Source organism: Amblyomma americanum, chromosome 10, assembly GCF_052857255.1.
Source record: "Amblyomma americanum isolate KBUSLIRL-KWMA chromosome 10, ASM5285725v1, whole genome shotgun sequence".
Taxonomy (NCBI): domain Eukaryota; kingdom Metazoa; phylum Arthropoda; class Arachnida; order Ixodida; family Ixodidae; genus Amblyomma; species Amblyomma americanum.
In genome coordinates this window covers 36,406,522-36,430,082 of record NC_135506.1, presented here as the reverse complement: position 1 = coordinate 36,430,082, position 23,561 = coordinate 36,406,522, and the positions used below count along the sequence as shown (strand labels likewise).

Below are 23,561 nucleotides of genomic sequence, written 5' to 3'. Positions count from 1 at the left end.
GGGACCCGGGAGTCGACGCCATCTGCCGGCGAGGGAGCCAGGCATGCAGCGCGCGCTTCACAAGGGTGGAGAAAGGAAGCGGGGGAAAGGGACAGGGGATAGGCGGTTGAGGGCGAAATGAGGGGGAGACCGACCGCGATTTGACGTAGCCCTTAGTGTACGCGCGAGAGAAAAGCGGATTTCGCATCACTTGTGTGGCACGGGAGTGGTCGGCTGCCGTAGTCGACGATAATGGCAGGTTCAACTTACACGCCTCCTGTGTGCAGTGAAATGACTATTCGGCCAACATTTAGGGCCCCATTTGACACCTCTCTTGAGAGGGACTAATGGGCCTATTAATCAAATGAGAAGGGCAAATAAACGCAGTTGGCGTACCACGCCCTTTAAGCCTTTGTAATGGTGTTCGGGTTTGATTAATGGTTAACTTGACATGTGCGGAGCTGCTGGTAGGGAACTTTTATTGGATGGAGTCAGCAGAGCACGCAGGTAACGGCATTGGACGTGTCCTTGACAAAGGGAAAGTGGAATTCGACCCCGGAAACATTTAGGTTCAGGCTCTTATGTATTTGGAGGTCTTCGATTTGAATAGAACGGAAGTGATATTTAGAGTCAGAACTGATGAATGTGACCTAACTAAACTCTTTCTTGAAGCTAGCTGAAATAAATTGCATTAATGATGGAACACCGGAACTTAGTTGTGACCATTGGTGTTGCGAACAGGAGGAGTTCAGGATCTTTTGCCTCTTACAACGCTTCCATGTATTAGCTGTGTTAGCTTTGTGGGCTTTCTGAGTTTTCTGAAGCAAATTTAGTTTTCTCGTATTCAGCCTTAAAAATTCAGTACATACAGTCCTACATTGATCCAATTGCTTTTTTGCAGAAGAGGGCACTGCGTATAAGAACATGCAAGAACAGGCATCAGTCCAGGGTCCCTTTGCTGAATAGGTTACAGATTTTGCAATGTCCTTTGTTATACGAAATGAGAATCGCAGTGGTAGCAAACAACTTCGGAATGATTACCGTCTTTCAATCAAAGTTTTTGTATTACCTAACAAGAATACTGTAATCGCAAGCAATATTAATTTTATTTATGTTGTAGCCTGAAACACCTATGGACATGGCATAGTTAAATACTAGTTCGGGACGAAAGTGTGGAATGCAGTACCACTTGAAATAGAAATGGCCAGCAACTTCCTGCTCTCTATTAAGCGTTTCTATTTTCTGAAAATTAACGGTTATGTTTGTTGAGCTCTTGAGCGGTGATCGCCATTGGTCTGTTGACTGATAATGCATAACCGTGTTTTATGTTTATTCTGTTGGTGATAATGAATGAGTGTAATGGACCTATACTAGCTTCAGCTAACAACACCACTAACTATTATATGACGAAAGAAGCGCTCGTCTAACTAAAAAGCGGATTTTTGAATATTGCAGAATGTCTTAGGTGAAGTACCCGGTAGTTCAATGTTCATCTATGTAACCACCTCAACAAGGACCGGACGACTTACATCAGCCGCTCTATATCGCACCTAAAACATTTCCACGCCCGTACAAATTGCGCAGTTCGTTCTTCCATCACCCATGCACTTCCATTCCAGGAGCCAGAACCGTCCGCAGGTGTAGAAGAAATTGCTGGCCACACCTCTGTATCCAATGCTCGTTTCACCGCAAAGACATCCGCGAAAAACCTGGCTTCCTTCCCTCAGTACACAGTTCGAAGCTGACGCCGGCGCATTAGCCTAATGAGCCAGCTTATCAGTGTGGCAAACGGAACCGACGCCCACACGTTTGCCGGGCACTGCGCGAATTCGTGGCGAAAGGCGGTGATGACCGGTCCGGTTTAATGGCTCAAGGGCCTACTCAAAGCCGGACAGGAAGGCCAGACGCCCGATCGGCCGCAGATATCTATACGGACGCGGTCTGGGGGCCCAGTCTCGAACCGATATCTGCAATGGCCTCCTGCGCGAGTGTGGGCTGGTCTCTGAATACGCAGAGGCGATGCGTAAAGGATGTGAGAAAGTTCAGCATTTGAGCTGCTTGGGTGGGCCGTGAAGGGATCTTCGGATCTCTGCACGTGTCGTGTTCAAGCGAAATCCTGGAATTCAATATAACTTGACTGCAGGGACACTGAGAGTGTATGAAACTCAGTCGCGCCCAAACAAGGAAAGTGAACTGTTCTGGTGAACTAGGACACAATCCTTTCGCATTTTTGCCTTCTACATTATCAGGAACTTTTGGAATTCATGTTTTGGTAATAAACTGCAGTCAATGAACTGACGTTAGTCGACGTCTCTCCGCTGACTGGAACAATTAAGCGTAGATGTTGGGTGTTCGCGCTAACTTCACTAGAATTTCCTTCCCGAATAACGTATGTCAGAAGTTCGGACTAATCCCACTATTGAAGGAAGCTAAAGTGATCATGTGACCTCAGGTTTTTCACTTTTAACACTCGTCATGTCACTGTACTGATGCGCAAAGCAGGCCAGCCGTAGAACATATGCTTGTATTAAGAAGGGAACGAACACATCCTGCTTGACTTGCCGACGTCGCTCAAACGCTAATTAACCGCAACCCTAACCTTTTAACTAGACTGTACTGGAATGCACTGTCGGTAGAAAAATGAAGTGCGAAGATGACACTTTAAGCTAGAGCACAGAAACAAGATGAATCGCTGAACAGGAATAAATATCATTCGTTATCCCTTATGAAGCGGGGTCAGATCACTTCAGATTTGGCAGCTAACTGCGCAAGTATTTGGTCTTCTTTAATTAAGATGTTCTCATTCTGTTGCCCGCGTATGAATTGTGTCGCTCGGGTTTCATTTCTCACCCGCAGCACTACATTTCTGCTTCTGGTCAATCTCATACAGGATTTTCCACACACTGCATTCTCTGCTATATGACATTCTCAGGGTGTGTCTATTAGAACGGTGAGCTCTCTTGTGGTATACGACACCGTCGGTCATAATTGATCCATTGGTTTCGTCCACGCAATGTTATAAGAACTCTTCTCTCTGACAAGGTCATATTATGCGTGCATGCATGATTGGTTTGGTTTGGTTTATGAGGGTTTAACGTCCCAAAGCGACTCAGGCTATGAGGGACGCCGTAGGGAAGGGCTCCGGAAACTTCGACCACCTGGGGTTCTTTAACGTGCACTGACATCGCACAGTACACAGGCCTCTAGAATTTCGCCTCCATCGAAATTCGACCGCCGCGGCCGGGATCGAGCCCGCGTCTTTCGGACCAGCAGCCGAGAGCCATAACCACTCAGCCACCGCGGCGGCCTCGTGCATGCATGAGCGTTCCCGCAGCGTTTAAGTATAAATCAAGAACGCCAGTTTTCGATTATCAAAAGCTCAATTCCGAATGCCACAGCACTAACGGTAACAAAATCGCGCGCGTATCCAGGCCTTGCCAGTGTCGCCGCGAGGGGGTTCCTTCTGCGGGACGTCCGGAGTTGACAAGGGCACGTCTCTCCTCATCACACGTTGATCTGTGTCGCGTGCGTATATGAAACAGCACTGCTACCTGGGGGGTCTTGTGCCGTCCTTGTATGCGCAGCCAGGGAGACAGCACAATGCACGATGGGAGTCGATACCGTTTAATAAGCTTAAACAAAAGGGGGACAGAGTCTCGGTGTTGCGTGAAGGCCGCAGTGACAGTGGGCCCGCTGGGACGCCGATCGGTCGTGACGGCACGGAGTAGCTCCCCCCCCCCCCCCCCCCACCCACGCACACACACACACACACACACCCTCCGGTGACTACCCGTCATGTGAAGGGTGTGACATCACACTGGACGAATTGGTTCACAGCCGTAGACTGAACGAACTGCAAAAAAAGAAAAAAATTTAAATGTTACTCGTAAGTGCTTTTTTTCTTGCTTGTAAAGAAAAACCTGGGCTCAGTATACACCATTTCATTTTTAACACCTGCACTTAAAGGAAAACGAAGTTAAATTGAAGTTGGCTTGTGTCCAGAGATTGCCGCAATCAAAAGAAAAAGAAGCTACTTTCACGGAGGAAGTTAACTGCGCTCAGGTGAATAGCCACCCGATTCTTGGCCGATCCCCCAGTGTGGGTATGTGCCATCTTTTGATAGGCAAACAACAACAAGTTATGTGCCATGTCACGAAGGCAACAACAACAACAAGTTAAGTAAAAATTTTTGAGTAACACACAGTCATACATTCCTTCAAAAATTGCTAAGCTTTACTACATGGCCTCACAAACCATTGAATGAACCCATGGTTTCATGCGACGAGAATACTGTGGAAAATTGGCGCAAATAGCTTTTTAGCATAATAACGACGAAGTGAGCTGTTGCCGTCTGATATGTGACGTCCGTCTCATGGGGAGTAGCTTATTTTGTGAACTGTTCAAAAACAGCATGGGAAAGATTTTAAATACTGCTTGTGTTAGGGAACCTGAAGTCCTCCCAGTGCGACATCAGCGTCAAAAAGAACTGGCCTATTATTACACTGTGCCTTCTCTAAGAGCAAAAAAAAAAAAAACTTTTTGATCACTATAGTGACCGGGCTGCCTTGCAATGTAGATGGTTAGGCGTCACAGCTATTGCGCTGTTGGCATGGACATCAACAAGAGTCGTATGTTGCAAAGGAAGACATTCAGCATCATACTGAAAAACATTGTAGTGAGTCACATATATAAACGGGATCTTCTGCAGCCGGAGGATTTTTGCCTCGAGCGAACACATTTGTATTGCTAACCTGCATGGTTAGTTCACTGCCCCTGCAATTGCATTTATTGTCGCGCTTGTTTACGCCTTCAGCCGAAGCAATAACTTCAGTAAAACGGGATGATGGCCTCGGGGATGCCATAATTGCAGCCACAGGCGACGCCCGGAAGTTGCCACCGGAAGTGGGGCGGGAGCCAGCCCAGTAGGCGCAAGGTCAGCACAGCGAGAGCTTCTGTTGGCAAACGTCAAGAGACGACATGGCGAGACATATCGCGTGTTGCTTTGGAACGGTCTTCATTATGCAGTGCAATTACCCAGCGAACGCGTACAAACGTAGGTCTGCTAGCCCACAGTGCAAAACCTTATAAAAAAACATCAAATATTTCACGGAAGGGTTAGTATGCGATACCTTGATGGACAGGACGAAAGTATCTCTAGCGAACGCCCTGAAAGATTGACCCTAGGTACCTTAACTGGTCAATATCGCAAGAATAAGTTCTTCAAGCTCTAAATTTAAGTGTCCGCAAAGACCCAGATGAATTAATGGTCCAGGTCGATATATGTCAGTATGTATACACCTTCCTGATAGAGGTTTCTCAAGTCCACCACAGAAAACGGAATCTTTCCAACAGGCGGCGATTTTGACAAAACCTCAGAGACAGGGGAGTTGATGGCTTAACAACCTGGGAGAAACTGAATTAGCAAACTTCGATTCGCGGCATCAAAACAACGCCATAAATGGTTCACCTTCCGAAAGAGGGCGTTATAATGTAATTCCTTCGTCACGGACTTAAATCCAGCTTAGCGCTAACAGACAGGTGGCGAAAGAGGTTAAAACCCAAAGCTCGAAGCAGGGACGCTGCAAGAGTTTCCGCGCTCAACAAACCTGGCGAAGTCTGGGTTCTTGAGCATGCAGTGTTGGAACTCCATGAGCGACATGTGGCCGCTGCGGTCTAGGTCCGCTTCGGCGAGCACCTGCTCGATGAGCCTCTGCACGTCGGGGGTCTCCAGGCGGCAGCCGGAGTCCCAGGACGTCAACCGCCGGATGACCTCCTCCAGGTCGTCTTCGCCCAGCACGCCGTCGTCATCCATGTCTGCATGCATAGTGCAGGCGTGCGTTAAGGATGAGGACAACGGCACAGCTGCCGAAGAAACGAGTGCAGGTACGGTAGGCTGTGAATCGGTAAGCAGCTAATACGAACATTTATTACAGCGTTGGCTGTTCTTATCCCTGTCATGCAGACGGCGTCGAAGGCGCCATCCGCATAGCCATGCTCGCCCGATGCACTCTTGAGCGGCGGACGGTGCCCACGACGCCGTCCGCACAGCCAAGCGGGCCCGGAGAACCCTCGGGTGGACGCACCTCCGGCCACCCACCTCTAACATATGCATCCGGCATACGAACCACGCACCTTCCGCCCAGAACATCTTGTTGCACTGAAAAACTTACTCAGAGGAGCAAGCATCCTATGAGCATCACATGAAGATGGTCACACGGGTGCCCCTAACGATGGACTGTGTTTTAGGTCTCTCAGCCTTCCCTCCACAGGGACGCTGTGCACTACATTTTTATTCGCCTCTCTAGAGGACATTGAACTGACTGACCCCAACTTTTAAAACGTTTAGTAATCCCATTTATTATGGGTTCACGCTGCGCTGAACATTTTCTCCGCCCATGTGAAGGACATTAGACTTGACGTTCGACTTTCTCATGGACTTACTTAAAACTTTCTGGCATTCACTATCGGCGTGCAATCGCCCCAGTCCAATGGCATGCACTCTTCTCTTACTGCCTTTCTCTCCCAAACACATCACGCAGTAGAATGTCAGAGTTTTTCACACGCCGGATAATTTATCGTTTGTTAATTAAGCAACCTCTATTTCTCAGCCAGCACCTCTCAGTACCTCCCGCATGTGAGGCGGGTGCTCTAACCGCAGCCACAAAAACATTAAATTGCATCAGTATGTTTTCATACATATATTACCTTTCACGCGAGAAATCGTCACGCGACATAATTTGGCTTCGTCGAATAAATTCCGTTTTAAAAATAGCCGCCAGCCCACTTGCATGAAGAAACGCTATGAGAGTCCGCCAGATGCTTCGAGATGAATGAATATGACCGATCTGGCAAGGGGGGCCCCAGACAGAGAATTCAGTTTTGTTGACCTAGACTGAACCTGAAGCACTTCCTCGTACACCGTACAGAACTCCACCTAATATCGATCGCGAAACAAGGCACCGATAAACATCGAACGTCTAGCATTAAAGGCTCGGGGAATGCAGTACGCGCCCGGACACCAAGTGATCCAAAGTTCCCGGAGCCAAAGAAGTTAATCTCGCAAATACTGCGACAAAATTTCCTCCCACTCTTCCTTGATATCTGTTTAATAGTTGCCCTACAGGCAAAACTTGTGGGGGTGGGAGGGGGATTGTTATCTACCAGTGAGCAGCAGAGTAGGTGCGAGCGCGCTGCCTTCTCACCGTAAATCTGGAAGGCGTACTCAGCCTTGACGTCCACTGGCGCTTCCTCGCTGAGTGCGCTGAGGAGGTCCAGGAAGTCCTCGAAGGACATACGGTCGTCCTTCAACGACGAGAACACCCGCATCAGTCGATCCCGGAAAGGGTTGCACTGCGCAGCATGTGGAATGCGATCAGTGCAACGGAGTGCAGTGCATTATGATGACCTAACGCCGTATTATTAATTCTTCATAAAAGCCGTTTCCATATTTTGGACATGGTAGAACCCCGGCCTGCTCAGAGCTCATCATTGTTGTTACCCAGGGATCATAATATTTCATTTTTCTATTAAGTAATGCCAGGTAATACGTTTCATTTCTTAGCACAATATGCAAACAAGTTAGCAACGACTTGCGACAGAGAAAGCCGTAGGCACTGACAAGAAGAAAAAGTTGTTAATAGTAAGAAAAGCCAATAACGACACACCATACGACAGAAAACTTTGCAGGGCACGAAAATTAAAAAAAAAGGCAACTGTGCAACGGAAAAGGACCCAAAGTTCTCGGTGGATTGCAAAGCCGAATCTGTTGTCGGCTGTATACACAAAAATGGTTTGGAGGAGGATGAGTTTGAGAAAGAGTTTCGCGTGTAATTTAACTTTATCTCTGTGGTGGCGACATGTCGCGTAAGGGTTGTCAGATTCAATTAACGCGCTATACGATCTGTTCATATATGCGGTCATGGCAAACCAGGAATAAGATCTCTGACCTTTTGTAGTATGAGCGCATTTCAAGCTTTCATTTCAAGCCTTGAAAGGTGTGCAGGAGGGCTGTCGGTGAGAGCCTCCAAGTCATCAAAAGTAGTAGAAATGAATTGAATTTGCTTTTTATTCAGAACAAATCTAACCGGTTTTCTCTGAACGCTTTTTACGGATATTTCTCTTCATTATGTTGAGTTTCCAATATTGTATTATACGCCTCAGGAAGTTTTATTAATTTTCTTTTATTTCGAAACCTTTCCATGTGGCATAAAAGAGGCTGCCAGCAAGTTGGAGTACGTCGTGGAGGCTACTCTCCTCAGCCCACATCTTTCTTCCGCAAAATCTACACACACTGAGGGCAGTACATGTGTGATAAAGTGGACATATTTCGTACTTTTTGCTTCCATTTATGCTTCCGAGACGCATCGAGCGAGCCTACAAAGAAAACGTTTTTTTGTCTTTTGCGGTATTCAACGCTCTCTACCGGATGGTCGGCGACTGCTGAAGGCACTACAGTAATGCGTGTTGTCAACTTAGAGTGGTGTCTTTGATGCTTACTAGCCGAAATGCATCCCGCTCTTCTTAACGCTACACTGCAGCACCCATACATCAGTCCACGACAATAAATGACCTCTTCCGATCACCGACGTCACGACATACTCGCCGAACTTCACGTTGTCTCGGACAAACCACCGCAAGAGATTTCGCACAACTATTTAATAAAGCGCACTGTCTGTGACTCGTGGGGTCGTGCAAGGCAGCTCGAATGCCAGAAGCGGAGGGGGGGGGGGGGGGGAGGGGGGGAAGTGGTGAATGAACGGGTCGTGACTAGGGAACAATGGTGTAGTTAAAAACGCAAGAGCGACGTCTAATTGTATAATCTCGGCGACCAATGACGTATAATAGTCGTCTCGCGTGCAAGTGTTTCAGTAATCGTCCTCCCTCCTCATTTAAACGTTCGCCGAAGCGAGAAATTAGTCGACTGAGTCCGGAACGACAGAAACGCGCGACAGTCAGAGGACAACGTGAACGCCCTTCGTGGTATTGTTGTTCGTCGAGCTTTTGAGGCTTTCCCGTGTGCCACCCGAGACGTGCACAGGGACGGACAATGCTCCGTTTATAACGGTACCAGCGGAGCCACGAACAGCTGTTACCGTGACATTGTTGTACGCTAAGAGAAAAAAAAAAACGCGAGAAACTGAGATACGCGCAGGGCACGGAGGTGCGGTGGGACGCGAAAGAACCAAACTCGCAACCATGGTGGCGACGTGCCTGCTGTAGAGTGCGTGCGCAGCATCATTTTCTTATCACACGTGTGGCCGCTAGGATAAGAACGTAGTTTCTGTCTGGGACATGACCCGGCCTCCTGGTTGGCCCATATCACGTGCTTTCTGTTACGTGGCAGAATCGCTAATGTTCAAAGATGTCTTGGTTTTTCAGCAGCGCAGGGGACAAAGGACGTGACAAGTGCACAGACACGGCGCTGATTTTGTCCTTTGTCCCCTGCGCTGCTGAAAAACCATGTCACACCAACTTGCACAAGCTTCTGCAGTATCTTCAAAGATGTCATTTACTTTGTTTGCATTTGTTGTATGTGGAAATTGCGTATTTGCAAGACTGCACGTCCTGCCTTGGCCTGTGCCCGCACAATGAGTACATAAAGAAAAATAGACGTAAAATTTGTGTGAAAACTGCATCGCGCATCAGTCTATGTTTTTCGTAACTTTGAATTTTATACTTTCTCTGTGTGTTCGTGGAAGGGGGGGGGGGGCGACTTTTGAGCACCTGTATATGTATATATGTCATCGTATCTAGTGCACAGCAATTCTGTCGAAGCGAACATGAATATAACTGATGAAACCACCAGAGGCTTGGATAACAACTGCATATGGGAGCTAACTCTTCCCGCTTCGCGAGAAAACACACACGCCAATCGTCTTCAGATGTTACATTAGCGAAGAGCTGGGAATATTTATAAGACGAATGGTTTTGAAATGTGTAGGCATGCCTCCATGCCGAAGGCGACGGGCAAGGCCAGGCCCGAGTGCAATATTCTAGTCACCGACTGGCAACAGAGATTAGCACTAACTACAGTTATGTTATTGTGGGCGATGTGCAGTACTTTCTTTTCAGCGCCCACGTTAACAAAATGAGCTTCGAACATCGCAGCACAACCTCAGTCTGGGGAGTGTTCAATAGGGCATCGCCATCCAGACTGCGTCCTCCTATGGATCACAAAGTGAAAATCACACATTAGCAAAGTTATATCTGAACTTGGAAGGCACATGCCTCCTTAGACAGCCCTAGGAGATTGATTTTTTTTCCTTTTTAAAGGTACACTGAAGACAGATTGAAGTTGGCCTGGATTGACAGACTACGGTATTCTAACAAAAAAACAGACCTCTCTCACTAAAAACGGGACTTTATGACGTAGAAAACACAAAAAACAAAATACAGGTGGCGCCATCCTCGGCCGAAGTAGCAAGTAAACTGCGTACGCCGATACCAAATTTTCTTTTCCTCAGAGGCTACGCTACTCCGCCATTCACTGCAAAATGGGGGAAACCAGTCGTTCGCAGTATGGACATGACAAGTTAGAATCGAGCTTGGGGGTGGGCGGAGGGGGGGGGGGGGGTATGAATTCAGTTTTCTGGGCCATAAATGCAATTTTTTTTTTGCTTCAGGACAGGTGTGTTAACATGTCCAGAGCTATGAGGCACAAGGACACATGAAAAATCACCCACGCAGCTACTGTGAGGCTAACCACGCCTCCATCTTGAGGCTACCGCTAACAGCATGCTCACCTTGAACTCTGGCATCTGCTCGATCAGGCTGACGGGTATCCTGGCCTGCTTGTCAGCATACACCTCCTGTGCGGCGATGGCCCTGAATCGTTTGAAGGCGCTGCGCAACAATGCCGAGGAAGATCGGATGCGCATGAAAATTAACAGCCGTTAACACGTCACACCACCAAGCAAACAGGTTTACTTTGTAAGTTTTGGTGTACAGTACTCACGGATTGAAATAGGACATTCGGAGCGCGTGGCCGTCGCTTCATGGAGTGCCGCCCGTAGACGCTCATGAAACCAAGGTGGTGCATTGTGGTATGGCGCGAGAGGGAGAACATCTACAAAGCAGAATTGTTCCTTCCAGTAGCCAATGAGCCGGCCTGTGGTTTACCACATGCCGCGTGGCACTGCAAGGTTAGCGCTCCGAATGTCCTATTTCAATCCGTGAGTACTGTACCTGGGAAGATAAAGCCATAAGCAATGTCGGCTACAGTCCGTCTATGTGGCATCAAATAAGAAGAGGAGTACTGTACTGAATGCGAATAATGTGGAGAGCAACTTCATGGCGGCAAAACATATTTTAGTGGCGACGACAGACATCAAGCTTCTACTCCCGCGTTGTTCGCGCTGGCACTTTTTACAGCGACAGCTGTTAAGGGCACGTTTCCCAATTCGGCGACGTTGTTTGGAGTAACCATGCGCGCCAAGATGATTCGTCAGCACGTAGTGAATCACGCATGACATTACTGCACCGCGCCATGCTGAGCGGTCCGAATGCGTGAGACGACCGCTAGTGGACAAATATAGTGACGTCAAGCGCTCTCTACTATAGAGATGACGACAGTAATAATAGACAAATAATGCTACGCTCACTACCGCACTACTGCAACACAGCTGTCACCGAATCACGCGTCCCACAGTAGTAACAGTTCTATGACTTTGTTAATGGAGTGTGGTTAACAAAGTCGTTCGTTCCGAGATTTATGAGTAGCCGCCACCCCCCCCCCCCATAACTGTTTCGGCGATTAATTATTTTTTTCTTCAAATTCAATGCGTCCTATATACGATCGTAGGAGTAGGAGGAGGAGGAAAGGCAGGGAGATTAACCGGAAGAATAATCGGTTTGCTACCCTACACGAGGGAAAGGGTGAGAGGATAAAAAATGAAAGAGAAAGGAGAGTCACTATGAAAAGTCGGCGTTGGTCAAAGTCGCAGCCTATCGTGCAAGCCAGAAGTTCGCAAGAAGCGGAGCAGTGCCTTGGAGGCCTTCACCGCCAACGATCGCCGCGGCTAGTGGCCGAGAATCTTCATTTCCGTCAGTGGGCGTGGACCTAGACGCTCCAGTGTACGGCAGAGCGACTGCCTTTCGGCGCTGTAGGCAGGGCAGTCACAAAGAATGCGTGTCTCGTCATACCCGCAGATGGCACATGCAGGGCTATCAGCCATACTTATTAAGAACGAGTTATGGTTGACGAAAGCAACACCAAGCCACCGGCGAAACAGCAAAGTTTCTTCACGTCGTGGTAGGCCGGATGGAAGCCGGAGCTTCAGATCTGGGTCCAAGGCTTTTAAATGTGAGTTGGAAAATTGGCCGGAATTCCATGCGGCAAACGTGATGTCCCGCGCAAGTGCGCGAAGCCTGCCCGCTGCGTCTGATCTGGAAATGGGGATCGGCACAAAAGCGCTGTCGTGGTGAGCAGTTCGCGCGACCTCATCCGCGCGGTGATTGCCTGCTATGCCGCTGTGCCCCGGTAGCCATTGGTAGATAATGTCCTGCCCTTTATTTGTGGCACAGTGATGTAGTTGTCGGATTTCCGCGACCAGTCCTGTCTTTCACTATAGTTGCCTTAGGTACCGGGGGTCATATTCCGAGTTTGTGTCACAATAAAAAGCGTCATAATCTGCCGCAGCGGCCACGCCTGATTGGTCGAAACACCGGAAGTGGATGTCGGTTCAGCTGCGACTCTGAGCGGCGGCAGGATGTCACTGTGTTGCAGTTGCCGCAGCGAGAACGTCCAGCGGCGCTTTTGTTCTTTGCCGAGAAATGGAACGCGACCAATGCGACAAAAGAAACATTCAGCCACAAGTTTGGTCTCGCTTTGGATTCCACTGAAAAGGAGTAATATCAAAGCTCCTTTATTTACCCAATTGACTTCAACAAATATAAACAATAGTTCAGACACTCTTTTCTGCACCGCAAAGGCCGGAGGTGTACTAAAGAAGAAAATATTGTACGCAACTACGCATGGCTTTTCAGTGACAGAAGGCGGCACCAAGGAGGTTATATATAAAATTGCAATTCTATTTATAACCTCATTTGGCGGCGCCTACAGCCGTCGATCGCCGATGGTAAGCAAAAGGCAGCTAGCTTGTTCGCACCCACGGCGCTTTTCATTTATCTTAAGGAAAAGGGAACGGAGAGAAAAATTTGTAGCGTGCGCTCACTCGCTGCACAATGCGCGCTTCGTGACGTGCTGAACCAAGGCGCCGTGACAAATTTCTGCCTGCAACATCGCTGAATGTAAGCTGGTGCTGTGATGGTACGGTTGTGCAGACGGTAATTTAAGTTTTTCATTCCTTTTATGCAGGCGCTGCAAGAACGGCGAGATGCCGCTGTTAGGTTTTTGTCTTTTCTGCAGCAAATAAATAAAAGAGGTGAGCTAAAAAATCTTATTGCTGTGTTTCTCTTCATATATGCGTTGGGAGACTTCGCAAGCGAGGTTTTCATAGGTTGGCCACGATACGAAGCGCACGCATGCTCGCACTGACACCTGAAAATAACTTTCTAGCTAACTCGCGAGCTAAATGTAGAGCCACACCACTGCAGCTATCGAGAACCATAAAGGACGCCGAAAAACCACCTCTGGCATGTAAAACGCGTCGTGTAGTAGCGCGTCGCTGGCGACTGACCATACGTGCACATGAGCGGTTTCACGCTGCCAATGCATTATGCACGGTCATGATGGAGGACGCTTCAAAACCTGCGGAACATTATGGTTTATGTTACATCATTCAACGTACGCAGACGAGGTAACTCCTATGACAGTGGCGCCATCAGGTTTGAATGAAGAGAACCATTTCTACAACAGACCGGTGCTCGTTAGGCCTAGGAGCTACCCAATCGTCCCACGAAATAAAAAAAAAAACAGGCCAAATTTATCGTACATCCAATTTGTTATAGGCAAGACAAGACGAAGCGAAAGTCCCGTACCCAGTTTATAGCCAGTTCAGGGGCCGAAAAACGCAGTAACATCGACGAGTTCACTTCAAAGCGAGAGGCTCCACTTCATAGCGCGCCGCCATGTTGGCTGACGAGCATAGGCTGCGTGCGCTATGTTTGACATCACCATCCGGTTTCTTCGACCTTATTCAGTGCATCCGAACCAGCACATCCGCTTCCGGCGTTTCAACTAATCAGGTGTGTCCGCTGCGGCAGATTATGACGCTTTTTATTATGACACAAACTCGGAATACGGACCCAGGTGAGAGCGCTTGCGTTGCAGCAGCACTAGCGCCATGAACGCCGTGACTGTGACGGGCACTAGGGAAACGGTTAGGTTAGGTTAGGTTAGGTTGAAACAGGTCGATCATATTCGGCCTCAGTTAGTGATCGCGTGCGGACGTCTAGGCGCTGCTCCGCTCTCCGCCAATTGAATGAAGCCTCGTGGGAGCAATACTCGGGAACTCTTCCCATACGTTCTCAAGACTTCCTTGCCCTAGTGTGGGCGAACGCTCGCTTGTAAGCATGCTGGGAATCTGATGATCTCGATTCCTTAGTTTATTTTGTTGCCAGCCAGCGCTGTTGTAGCAGCAATAACAGCTATTTTTGTAAACAAGCCTTATTCCTTTGTTACCAAGAGCTCGGCCCGCTCCCTTTGCTGGGGCTGCTTGTAATGGGTCCTATTCTCTTACTTCTTCCTTTACCCCCATGACCCTGCATCCTTTCAGCCTAACTTTTTCCCTAACTCCCCTACCAGCACTACTCGATCGGCATGCTTTTTTCTTTTTACAATTGGCTTCCTCCTCAACCGTGATATTTCAGTGGTACGGGCATAGGAGTGCACAGGTCTACTCATAAGGCAGAGCCATAGTTTATGGTAGCACCTGTTCATGTCTTCTGCGTATCAGAGAGAAATGGGGTACAAAATTTGCTCCCCCTTCCCTATGTCTATAGGAAAGGCCATTGCCCTCCTCCCTCTACTGCGCACGCCTATTGGTAGGGACGAGGTCTCTCTTCTTGTACCTCACACTGCTGTATGCCATTTACGCCGCACGAATCAAAGCAAAGGTGCACATCCACCAAATCTAGTATTTAAACAGGGATCAACCAAGGGGCGCGGTTTTGAAAATACACGATTCCAGGAAATAAATTCGAGAAACTTACTGGAGAATCTCTTTTTTCGTCAGGTAAGTCAGCTCCTGCGAAGATAAACATTCTATATAAACGGGGTGGCTTTACAACGCTTGGTAAAACTTAAGATGCCTTATGGGGCAAGAGCTAGTATTCGAGTTTTATCAATGACATTTTTCACAAGCAATAGCAATGTAAAGGATTTTCGTGCTGATAGTACGATAGTCGACTGCAGTTTAGAGTGTCGTTTCTTTGCTTATTTGCTTTTTTTATTCTGTCTTTGGCATCATTGGTTGTTGTCACTTTCGTTTTTTCAAAACTGTAATGTGATCCAACTCTCTAGATCGGCTGACTTGGCTATCAGTAAAAGGTTCTTGCGGGCTAGCTGCTTCATGTACATGCAAGTCGAAATTGTGCGAACAGGACGAGGACGGGTGAGCAAAGAAATATGCACGGCACCAGGGGCGCTTGACTCCAACACTTCCTTTGTCGAAATATTCTAATGTTATAATGGTGCAATTACCTGCTAAAAGAACAAAATTTAATGCGCTCTCCGATGAAACTGACTGCCGTTACATTAACTGTGAGGCGCGACTGAAAAGTGATTGCATACACGCACCATTCAGGGGAGGAAAGTGACGGATCCAGAAATGCAATGACAGTATTTGCAGGACCGCGGAAGATAAGTAACACTACTGAAGCTTACATGCAGTGATGCTGATGATGATTATGGATTTTTATGGCGCAAGGACATCTATGGCCAAAGAGCTCCATGGTACAAGGTACTTCCGGTTACTCAAGATGGGATCAAAGACCGACCTTCTAAGCATTTCACCCCTGATAAGCCGAACACCGGGCCAGGGGAAATCTTGCACTTATTGTATCACCGGTGGGTATACCCGGCGGCACTGGAGATCGAACCCCGCACCTCCCGCGTGCGAGGTGGATGCTCAACCACACGACCACCGCTGCATGCGGTACAGCTTACATGTAGTGAATTGGCGATGCACGCTTAGCGTGATTAAAACGTTTTGAAAACGTACATGTGCCAGTCTCTAGAACATCAGCTTCAGAATAATTTTGTTCTTTTTGCACTGCTGCCGAGAGACGTACCCTGTAGTCGCGCAGTTCTTCTGCGGTCAGCTGGCTCTGTCCGGCTCCCATAGCTGCGAGCCTCGCCCAAGTGGCGCCACCTGGTTACCTGTGGGGGAATGAAAAGAGAGAATGATCTGTGGAAGGAAAGGCATCGTTCATATATAGGGATAGTGGGAGCGAAAAGGTACACTGAAAAAAAAAAATAAACAGCGTGTTGAGCAGACAAGCGAAAGGAAATGGGGGCTCGTCACATACGACATAGTGCATATGAAGGGAGCCAGCCTTCATTGAACCCAAGGAAACCATGGGGTAATGTTCTTGTTTTCTTATTTGTGGTGTTGATCAAGGGTAAATTAGTTGCATGGTAATATTGTTACCTGATGGCAAGCCGATGAATACAGTGCGACATGACAGATGGCTATGGCATGATTTAATGGAGGTCGTGCCCAGTACGAGCGCTCCCACCCCTTTTGTTATTTTATTGGTCCACTCAGAAAAAAAATACAAAAAACAAATGAAAGAGAGAGGGAGCCCACCCACTTCGTCATGTTCTCGTCCATCACAATGTTACCTGGCGGATTTGAAAATAGCTGAAAAGGCAACCACATGCCACCGCGGTGGGATGCGAATCAATGGCCTCCATTTGTCGCTTACGGTGTCTATACCAAATGAGCTAAGGCGGCGGTTTTCCGTCCAACATTGTACGTTCGAGTGTATTTATGCTGCGTGTAGCATACCTTGCGTGGATAGGTAAGGCTCAATCATTTAAATCGGGAGGCGGCTCACGCCACGTAGCTGTGACCTTAAGATAGATAATTATTAGGCTCCCCTGTGTATCGGGGTGGCGACAAGTGTCACCTAGACTACACTCTTGACTTTCTCCACCAATCCTCTAGACGCTTCTTACTTGTTTCTACTTTATGAACATTGAGAATGCCCTGGCTATTCCCAAACCTATAGTGATTCGCATATTCCGGCGGCGGCATCGTTCGCTGAGGGTTGGGGAGTCTCACACCGGATAAGAATATGTTCTATCGTTTCCATGTCTCGCATGCAGCAACCGCAAACGTCATCCGTGATGTCTGTCAAATTTTTGCCGCTAACACTTCGTCTTCATGCACCCAGCCCTATAGCCTCTATAAGTAATCTACTCCCTTTGGAATTGACAAAAAAGTTTTCCCTTTTAATCTTAGGTTTAGCTGCCCAGCCCTATACACTCTAAAAGTAAGCTACTCCCTTTGGAATTGACAAAAAGTTTTCCCTTTTAATCTTAGGTTTAGCTGTCCTGGAGAGCTCTAACGTCGGCTTATCCAGCATTTTCTTTTGCCAGTGAGCATTTTCTAAGGATCGTACTTTATCTCGAGGTAGTCTTACTATCGGTTTCTTCCCTCTGACATTTGTATTTATTAGCAAGCCCTCTAGTTCTTCACCTCTATGAAGTATCTATACAGCATCGGTATATGTAGCTGAAAATATTTCCAACCCATCGCTTCTTATTTATATGCCCCAACTGTTCTTCATCCTGCACCTCACTTTTTGCCTCAGGCGCTCCAAATGTTGACCACCCTATATCATCTTGAACTGCTTCATTAGTATACTGTCTTTATGTGCCCCCAAGGCAAGCCTACTGACTATCCTCCGCTTTATTTCAAGTGCCGAATTTGTGGCAGATCCTAAGCACACCGCATCATTTGCAAACGTCAAGCCCGGTACCATTGCGCTTTTTCAGATTCCTAGAATAACTTGACATTTTTTATATCCCCATAGCGCGCGATTCTTCATGACAGCTGCGTTTATTTTTGCTTTCTTTATAATTTCCTCCTTTTGGTCTCGCATGTAGTCTCTGCCATTATTCATCTATATACCAAAATACGCGTACGCCTTATCCATAGCTACTCTAAGCATTGTAGCGTGGTCGTATACCAAACTCATTATAAACCGTCCCTCCCGATTTTTCAGAGCTAGATCTGTCGTAAGGCCTCCGCCTCATTTCCGCAAATGTCTGCCAAGACTTGAAGGCCTCTCGCGTCGTCTGCTAGATGAACGATGTCATCGCTCACCAGCGATCCTAGCGCCACCCTCGTCCACAGCGGCGGGCGTAGAAGGTCCTGTAATACCGCAAGTGCCTTGTGAAACGTGATCTAACGGTGAGGGCGGTAGCTGTGCGAGATTCATATCATGCTAACTATGCCATCAAGACTGCCACAACCGGGTCCCTTACTAAGCTGTTAAGCAGACAGTGAGTTTTTTGTCTATCAGATGTTAAAACCGTCCAATCGAACCGACTAGCCCACATCGCAATCCTCGCAGATACCAAACATTAAAATAGCGATATATACATCTCAGGTATCCTTACCTAGTTAGGTATCCGTAACTGTACCTAGCAATTGGGCCAGCTTGCTCATCTAGAGTCTACTTGCCAGTGCGCACGTCCTAAAGGCGCGGACGCAGCAATACCAGGTGTTCCAGATAAGACTAAAAAATTTTCAAAAATAGGTTTTGGGATAAAGGTATGGCTTCTGCGGCGTCGTATTACCAGTGTTGGTGGACGCTAGAAAATCGGTGAATCGTCTTAAGTAGTAGGCTGATTAACTAATTTTGAATAATGAAAACTTTCTAACTAGTAGAGCTAGGCACCTAGTTGTAATTAGAGCTTTGTAGCCGGCCGTTAGTAATAGCCATGTCAGTTTTTAAAATTTCGAAACGCCATTATCCTTGGCGCTATGGCTCGAAAAATAATTCGCTATTTTAACTAGTTACGAGCATTGGAAAGCTTGCTTTGCCTGCACGCTTTTCGAAAGCGTATGTATTTTGGCGCGATGTAGCCAGAATTTGTTACATCCGAAATGCAAGTTACATCGCTTATGGTGAAGGCATCAAGAGATTTCAATGCTATCTCATTGCCATCACATGATGTAATTAAGTAACTGTATTATAATTATAATTAATGTAATTAAGTGTTCCTGGGAATTTTTTGTTATCGTTTGCATGCACAAGATGGGGCGATTTCTCCAAAGCTCAAGTGTGGTCTCAGAGAGCGGCTGCATATCTTGCTGTAAAAGATGCATTATATACGTTATACTTCCTTACCAAATTTGTGAGCAGTGCTATCCTGTGACCTTTCCGATTTTCATCTATTTCATATGCATACAGCATGTTTAAAGCGAAACTGTGAAAACTTCTTAGAATCTACGCTCGCTCCCAAACTTAGGCGGCGAAAAGACTTGAAAGAAATCTTCCGGTGACATGCAGCGTGCCTTCTTTTACAACACTAAAGCACGTTCCGCTACGCATGGTAGTAAGTCCCAGCGATGAGGAGGCACGCTACAAAGGAACATGTGGGCTCATAAAGCGAGACACGCGGCAGATAGCTTCCTGCTCTTCACACAGCCCGTTTCGACAACCTGCGCCCGAGTTCATTTCAACGTTATGTTATATTCGTTTTGACGTCCCAAAGTTGCACGTTGGTTATGAGGTGGTCCGCAGTGAAGGGCTCCGCAGCGAATGGCTCCGCAGTGAAGGGCTCCGTATAAAATTCGTTCACGCCTGGTTATATAATGGGAACAGCCATCGCAGAGGACACAGGTGATTTTAATGCGATATAACCAAGAGGCTCATCGAGGAAAAATAAAATGTGTCGTCGATCACGTAATTACCAGGACCTGAAGAGTTGTCACCTGTCCGGAAGTGACTACAATACGTTTCGATGTATCGTCATTGCGTCCGTGTCGCCACCTCTAGACACCTTCGGGGAAACATCCAAGCATCAGCTCGACGACCCAGCTGGCGATGTGCAGACATCAGACATACGTTTAGGGGTACGCAAGCACAACCATGAAAGATTGACACAAAACACGATGTAAAGGCTTCAACAGCTGCTTAAGCTATCACATTGCCAACACATAAAAACTAGGTGTCTCTGTGAATTTTTGCATCTTGCCTCCAACAAGATGTGGCATCTGCAGCCAGGATTCGATCCCACGACGTCGGAGGTAAACAGCCGAACGCCTTAACCACTGAGCCACTTCGGCGGGCACAGCGCACGATGCTACCGCTTTCAGATTCCTGCTTTCCGTTTCAAATTGCTAAAGCGTAGACAGTCATCGAGTGTGTAATTAACTACTTCCTTCAAGGAATCCCCGACACGAATCCGCTACCCAACCTAAGCCAAACAAGCTTTGCCACGCTAACGCATTTCTCATGGGGAGTCTTTAAAGGAATGTTATTACTAGCGCAGTTGTAGCCGACGCAGTAGAGTGAATTCGTAGCGTTCCTCTCAGTCATGCCGTCTCCAAGGCGGTTTCTTCGACACATCGAATGGCTATAGCGTCCTCAAGCGAAATTTTCTCGGGGACATAGGACGCCACGTTGGAACTTTCCGTCCACACGCGCCATGCCACACGCGCATGTGCATCTGCGGTTTGGGAGGCAGGGCGTCGCGATAAAGTGTCATGCGTATAGCGTTACGCGGTCATCAAAGCAGCATAACGTTAGGTCGCGTTAACGCGTGCACAGCGGGTTCCGAAATACGCTATATATTTCTGCTTACAGTGGAGACACTGCGCGCCTGTGAGCGAGCGATGAAACTGCGACAAAGAAAGGAAGGAACTCGAGGAAAGAAGTGGAAGAGCGACAAAGTGCGCGGGCCTCACGAAAGCTCCAGAGGACTCTAAAGCGAAGCTGAGAGTATTTCTTCTTCCCGTTGAAAAACGAACCGCTTAAAGAAAGCGGGTAGGCGACCAGACATCGGACGAATTACGTCACTTGTCAATCAGTACGAAGGTCCAACAGAATTCTTCGCGGCCTGATATATATATATATATATATATATATATATATATATATATATATATATATATATATATATATATATATATATATATATATATATATATATATATATATATATATATATATATATATATATATATATATATATATATATATATATATATATATATATATATATATATAGTAGACAAGGTAAAGGAAATGAGGTGCTCGTTTTGACAAACTTATGAAGGGCGCTGGTGAACACTCTCAAGGTTCGATAAACGTAAATACCCACGAGAGTAGCAGATTGGACAGCCGTCGCCGTAGCTCAGTTGGTAGAGCACCGGACGCGATATTCGGAGGTCGTGGCTTCGGATTCCACCGGCGGCATGGTTGTTTTTTCTGCTGCTTTATAAGTAATTTTCCTGAAGCGATAGATTATTCCTAGTATTATAATCCACTCAATAAGCACAACACATAAAAGAAACACACACTCCCTTATGCACCTTGGTTTCGGTGACTGTTAGCTCCCTTCATAAGTTTATATATATATATATATATATATATATATATATATATATATATATATATATATATATATATATATATATATATATATATATATATATATATATACACACGATAGATGAGAAGATTCGATATGTCGAGAAGGCGCGCGAACGCGCTTCGGTTTAAATGTTAACCGTAACACGAGACGCCCAAACCAGACCAGGGGCCCTTGTTGACTCACCGGTTGTTTTCAAGATGGCTGCATTAAACAGATAGCAAGGGGAAATGACGTCTAAAGCCCACTTGAAAATTCAGTCCAGAAAAACAAGGAAGATGCCTCGCTTAAATCAAATCACCACCTTTTTATTCAGCCACAATTTTTTTTTCCAAAGCGTTGAGCTATCGCCGGGTCACATTATTCCTTTTGATGCTGCAGTGGGCTCGAGAAAGAGCGCTCGCATATTAAAGGTGGGAAGCGGATCGCATATACAACGCGCGCACTGAAAACCTGCTCTCCAGACAACTCCGTATTCGCGAGTTATCTCCCGACACAGTTCCGCCCAGGGGTCGTTCTCACAGTCCTTCCCTGCACATTTATCTTGTCTATACTCTAGAGGCATTTCCTCGTCGGTTGCCTCCAACGTATGCCTGCCTTATCTCACAAAATGCAGTGCAAATGTGGCCCATTTACTGGCGTTGGTTGAGGTGATTCTTGCACGTTAGGCGCGCAGTGCCGGATGCGGGCATATACATTACTGGGTAACGAACTACTCTTAGCGGAGGCTTGGGTGGAGACCGAGCTTCGCAGAGTGCACCACTGCTGTATGCATTGCGCTCGACCTCATGCAAGTCGACGTGCTTCTTGCTCCATTAAGAGCAAGCTGATGTGGGTGTTCTCTTACGTGACGCATTTTAAATAAACTATTGTCTCATCTAAGAGGCGGCGCCTAGCTTCGTTGCAACGAGAAATATGCATGCGATTATTCCCTACCCAGAATAAAATCTCCAACTACGTACTGGTTACCTCGTTTGCGTACTGTCTCAATTGATGTTCTCATTTCTTTTTCTCTCGACCACTTTAACCGATGTCTCAATTAGTCACCGTTGGTTTTCCGCAGATACCAGGGACCTCTGGCCAGGTACGTCAGACACAAAGTGCACGTTGCCTCTCTGTTATAAAAGAAGGCAGTGACTCATTCCGTCCTTCGGACGCAACGGAATTATCTTGTCTCAAACGAGCATTACTGACATCTCCGCTCAGTTTTCGCTTTCGCGATGTCCCCCCGAGACATTCAAGCACGAACGCAAGTGACAAACAAGCGCTACAACGCTCCAGAACACTGCAATTTAAAGTATACTTCGAATACCGCACTCCAAGCTTGGGATCAAACGTCTACTTGGAATAACTTAATCGTCCGGGTGGTGTTACCTCAATACGGCAGCCGGGCATTTTTAGTGCCGCGGTATGATCGGCTGCCAATGGGATAATTTTGGTTCGAACCTAGCTAGTGAAAACTGTCCAGGTTTTCTTTTGCTTTCTTTATAAATAAAGCGCGTTGCACACAGTTCAAAATAAGCTACAACGAAAGCAGGAATAATCCGGCTGTTTCAAAAGAGCGGATATAATTTTTTTTTTCAAATAAATTACTTAACTTTATGCAAAACAACACGGTAAATAAAAAGCTCGAAACTATTTCCGGCACAACATGCCGTAAGATCAACCCTTGGCCTCCTGAAATTTAAAAATCTAAGGTGCGCGGAAGGAATATGACGTCATAATCTTGCCCTAGCTGCGTACCATATAATTTAGTTTTTCGGAATTCCTCTCCTGCATGAAGTAGTTTAATACTGGTCGCGTTTCTAAATCAGGTTCGGTATCAGTATGCCCGCGCCGGGAAATTTACATGGCACGGAAAGCGTTAATTATCCTCGTCACATCATCATCATCATCATCCTGACTACACCCACTGCAGGACAAAGGCCTGTCCTATGTCTCTCCAATTAACCCTCTCCGGTGCCAACTGCTGCACCGTTATGCCCGCAGACTTCCTAATCTTATCCGCCCACCTAACCTTTCTGTCGCCCCCTGCTACGCTTGCATTCTCTTGAAATCCACTCCGTAACCC

General features: G+C 46.9%; 1 protein-coding gene across 6 annotated transcripts in view; it reads right to left on the bottom strand.

Annotated features, from left to right (window-relative positions):
- The window catches only part of LOC144107761 (calcium and integrin-binding protein 1-like), a 65,455-nt gene that overhangs the window by 19,510 nt on the left and 22,384 nt on the right, over positions 1-23,561 (bottom strand). For 3 of the 6 annotated variants that reach the window (XM_077640924.1, XM_077640922.1, XM_077640923.1), the window contains exons 2-7: positions 16,171-16,258; positions 15,091-15,125; positions 10,722-10,821; positions 7,182-7,329; positions 5,586-5,793; positions 3,583-3,832 (exon numbers count right to left, since the gene is read on the bottom strand). In XM_077640924.1, coding sequence (XP_077497050.1) covers positions 3,811-3,832; positions 5,586-5,793; positions 7,182-7,329; positions 10,722-10,821; positions 15,091-15,125; positions 16,171-16,221 — 564 coding nt within the window. In that variant the 5' untranslated portion in view covers positions 16,222-16,258 and the 3' untranslated portion in view covers positions 3,583-3,810. Of the gene's footprint in view, positions 1-3,582; positions 3,833-5,585; positions 5,794-7,181; positions 7,330-10,721; positions 11,453-12,768; positions 15,126-16,170; positions 16,259-23,561 lie in introns of those variants that run through there. The other 3 variants (XM_077640925.1, XM_077640926.1, XM_077640927.1) reach the window with 2 other exon arrangements.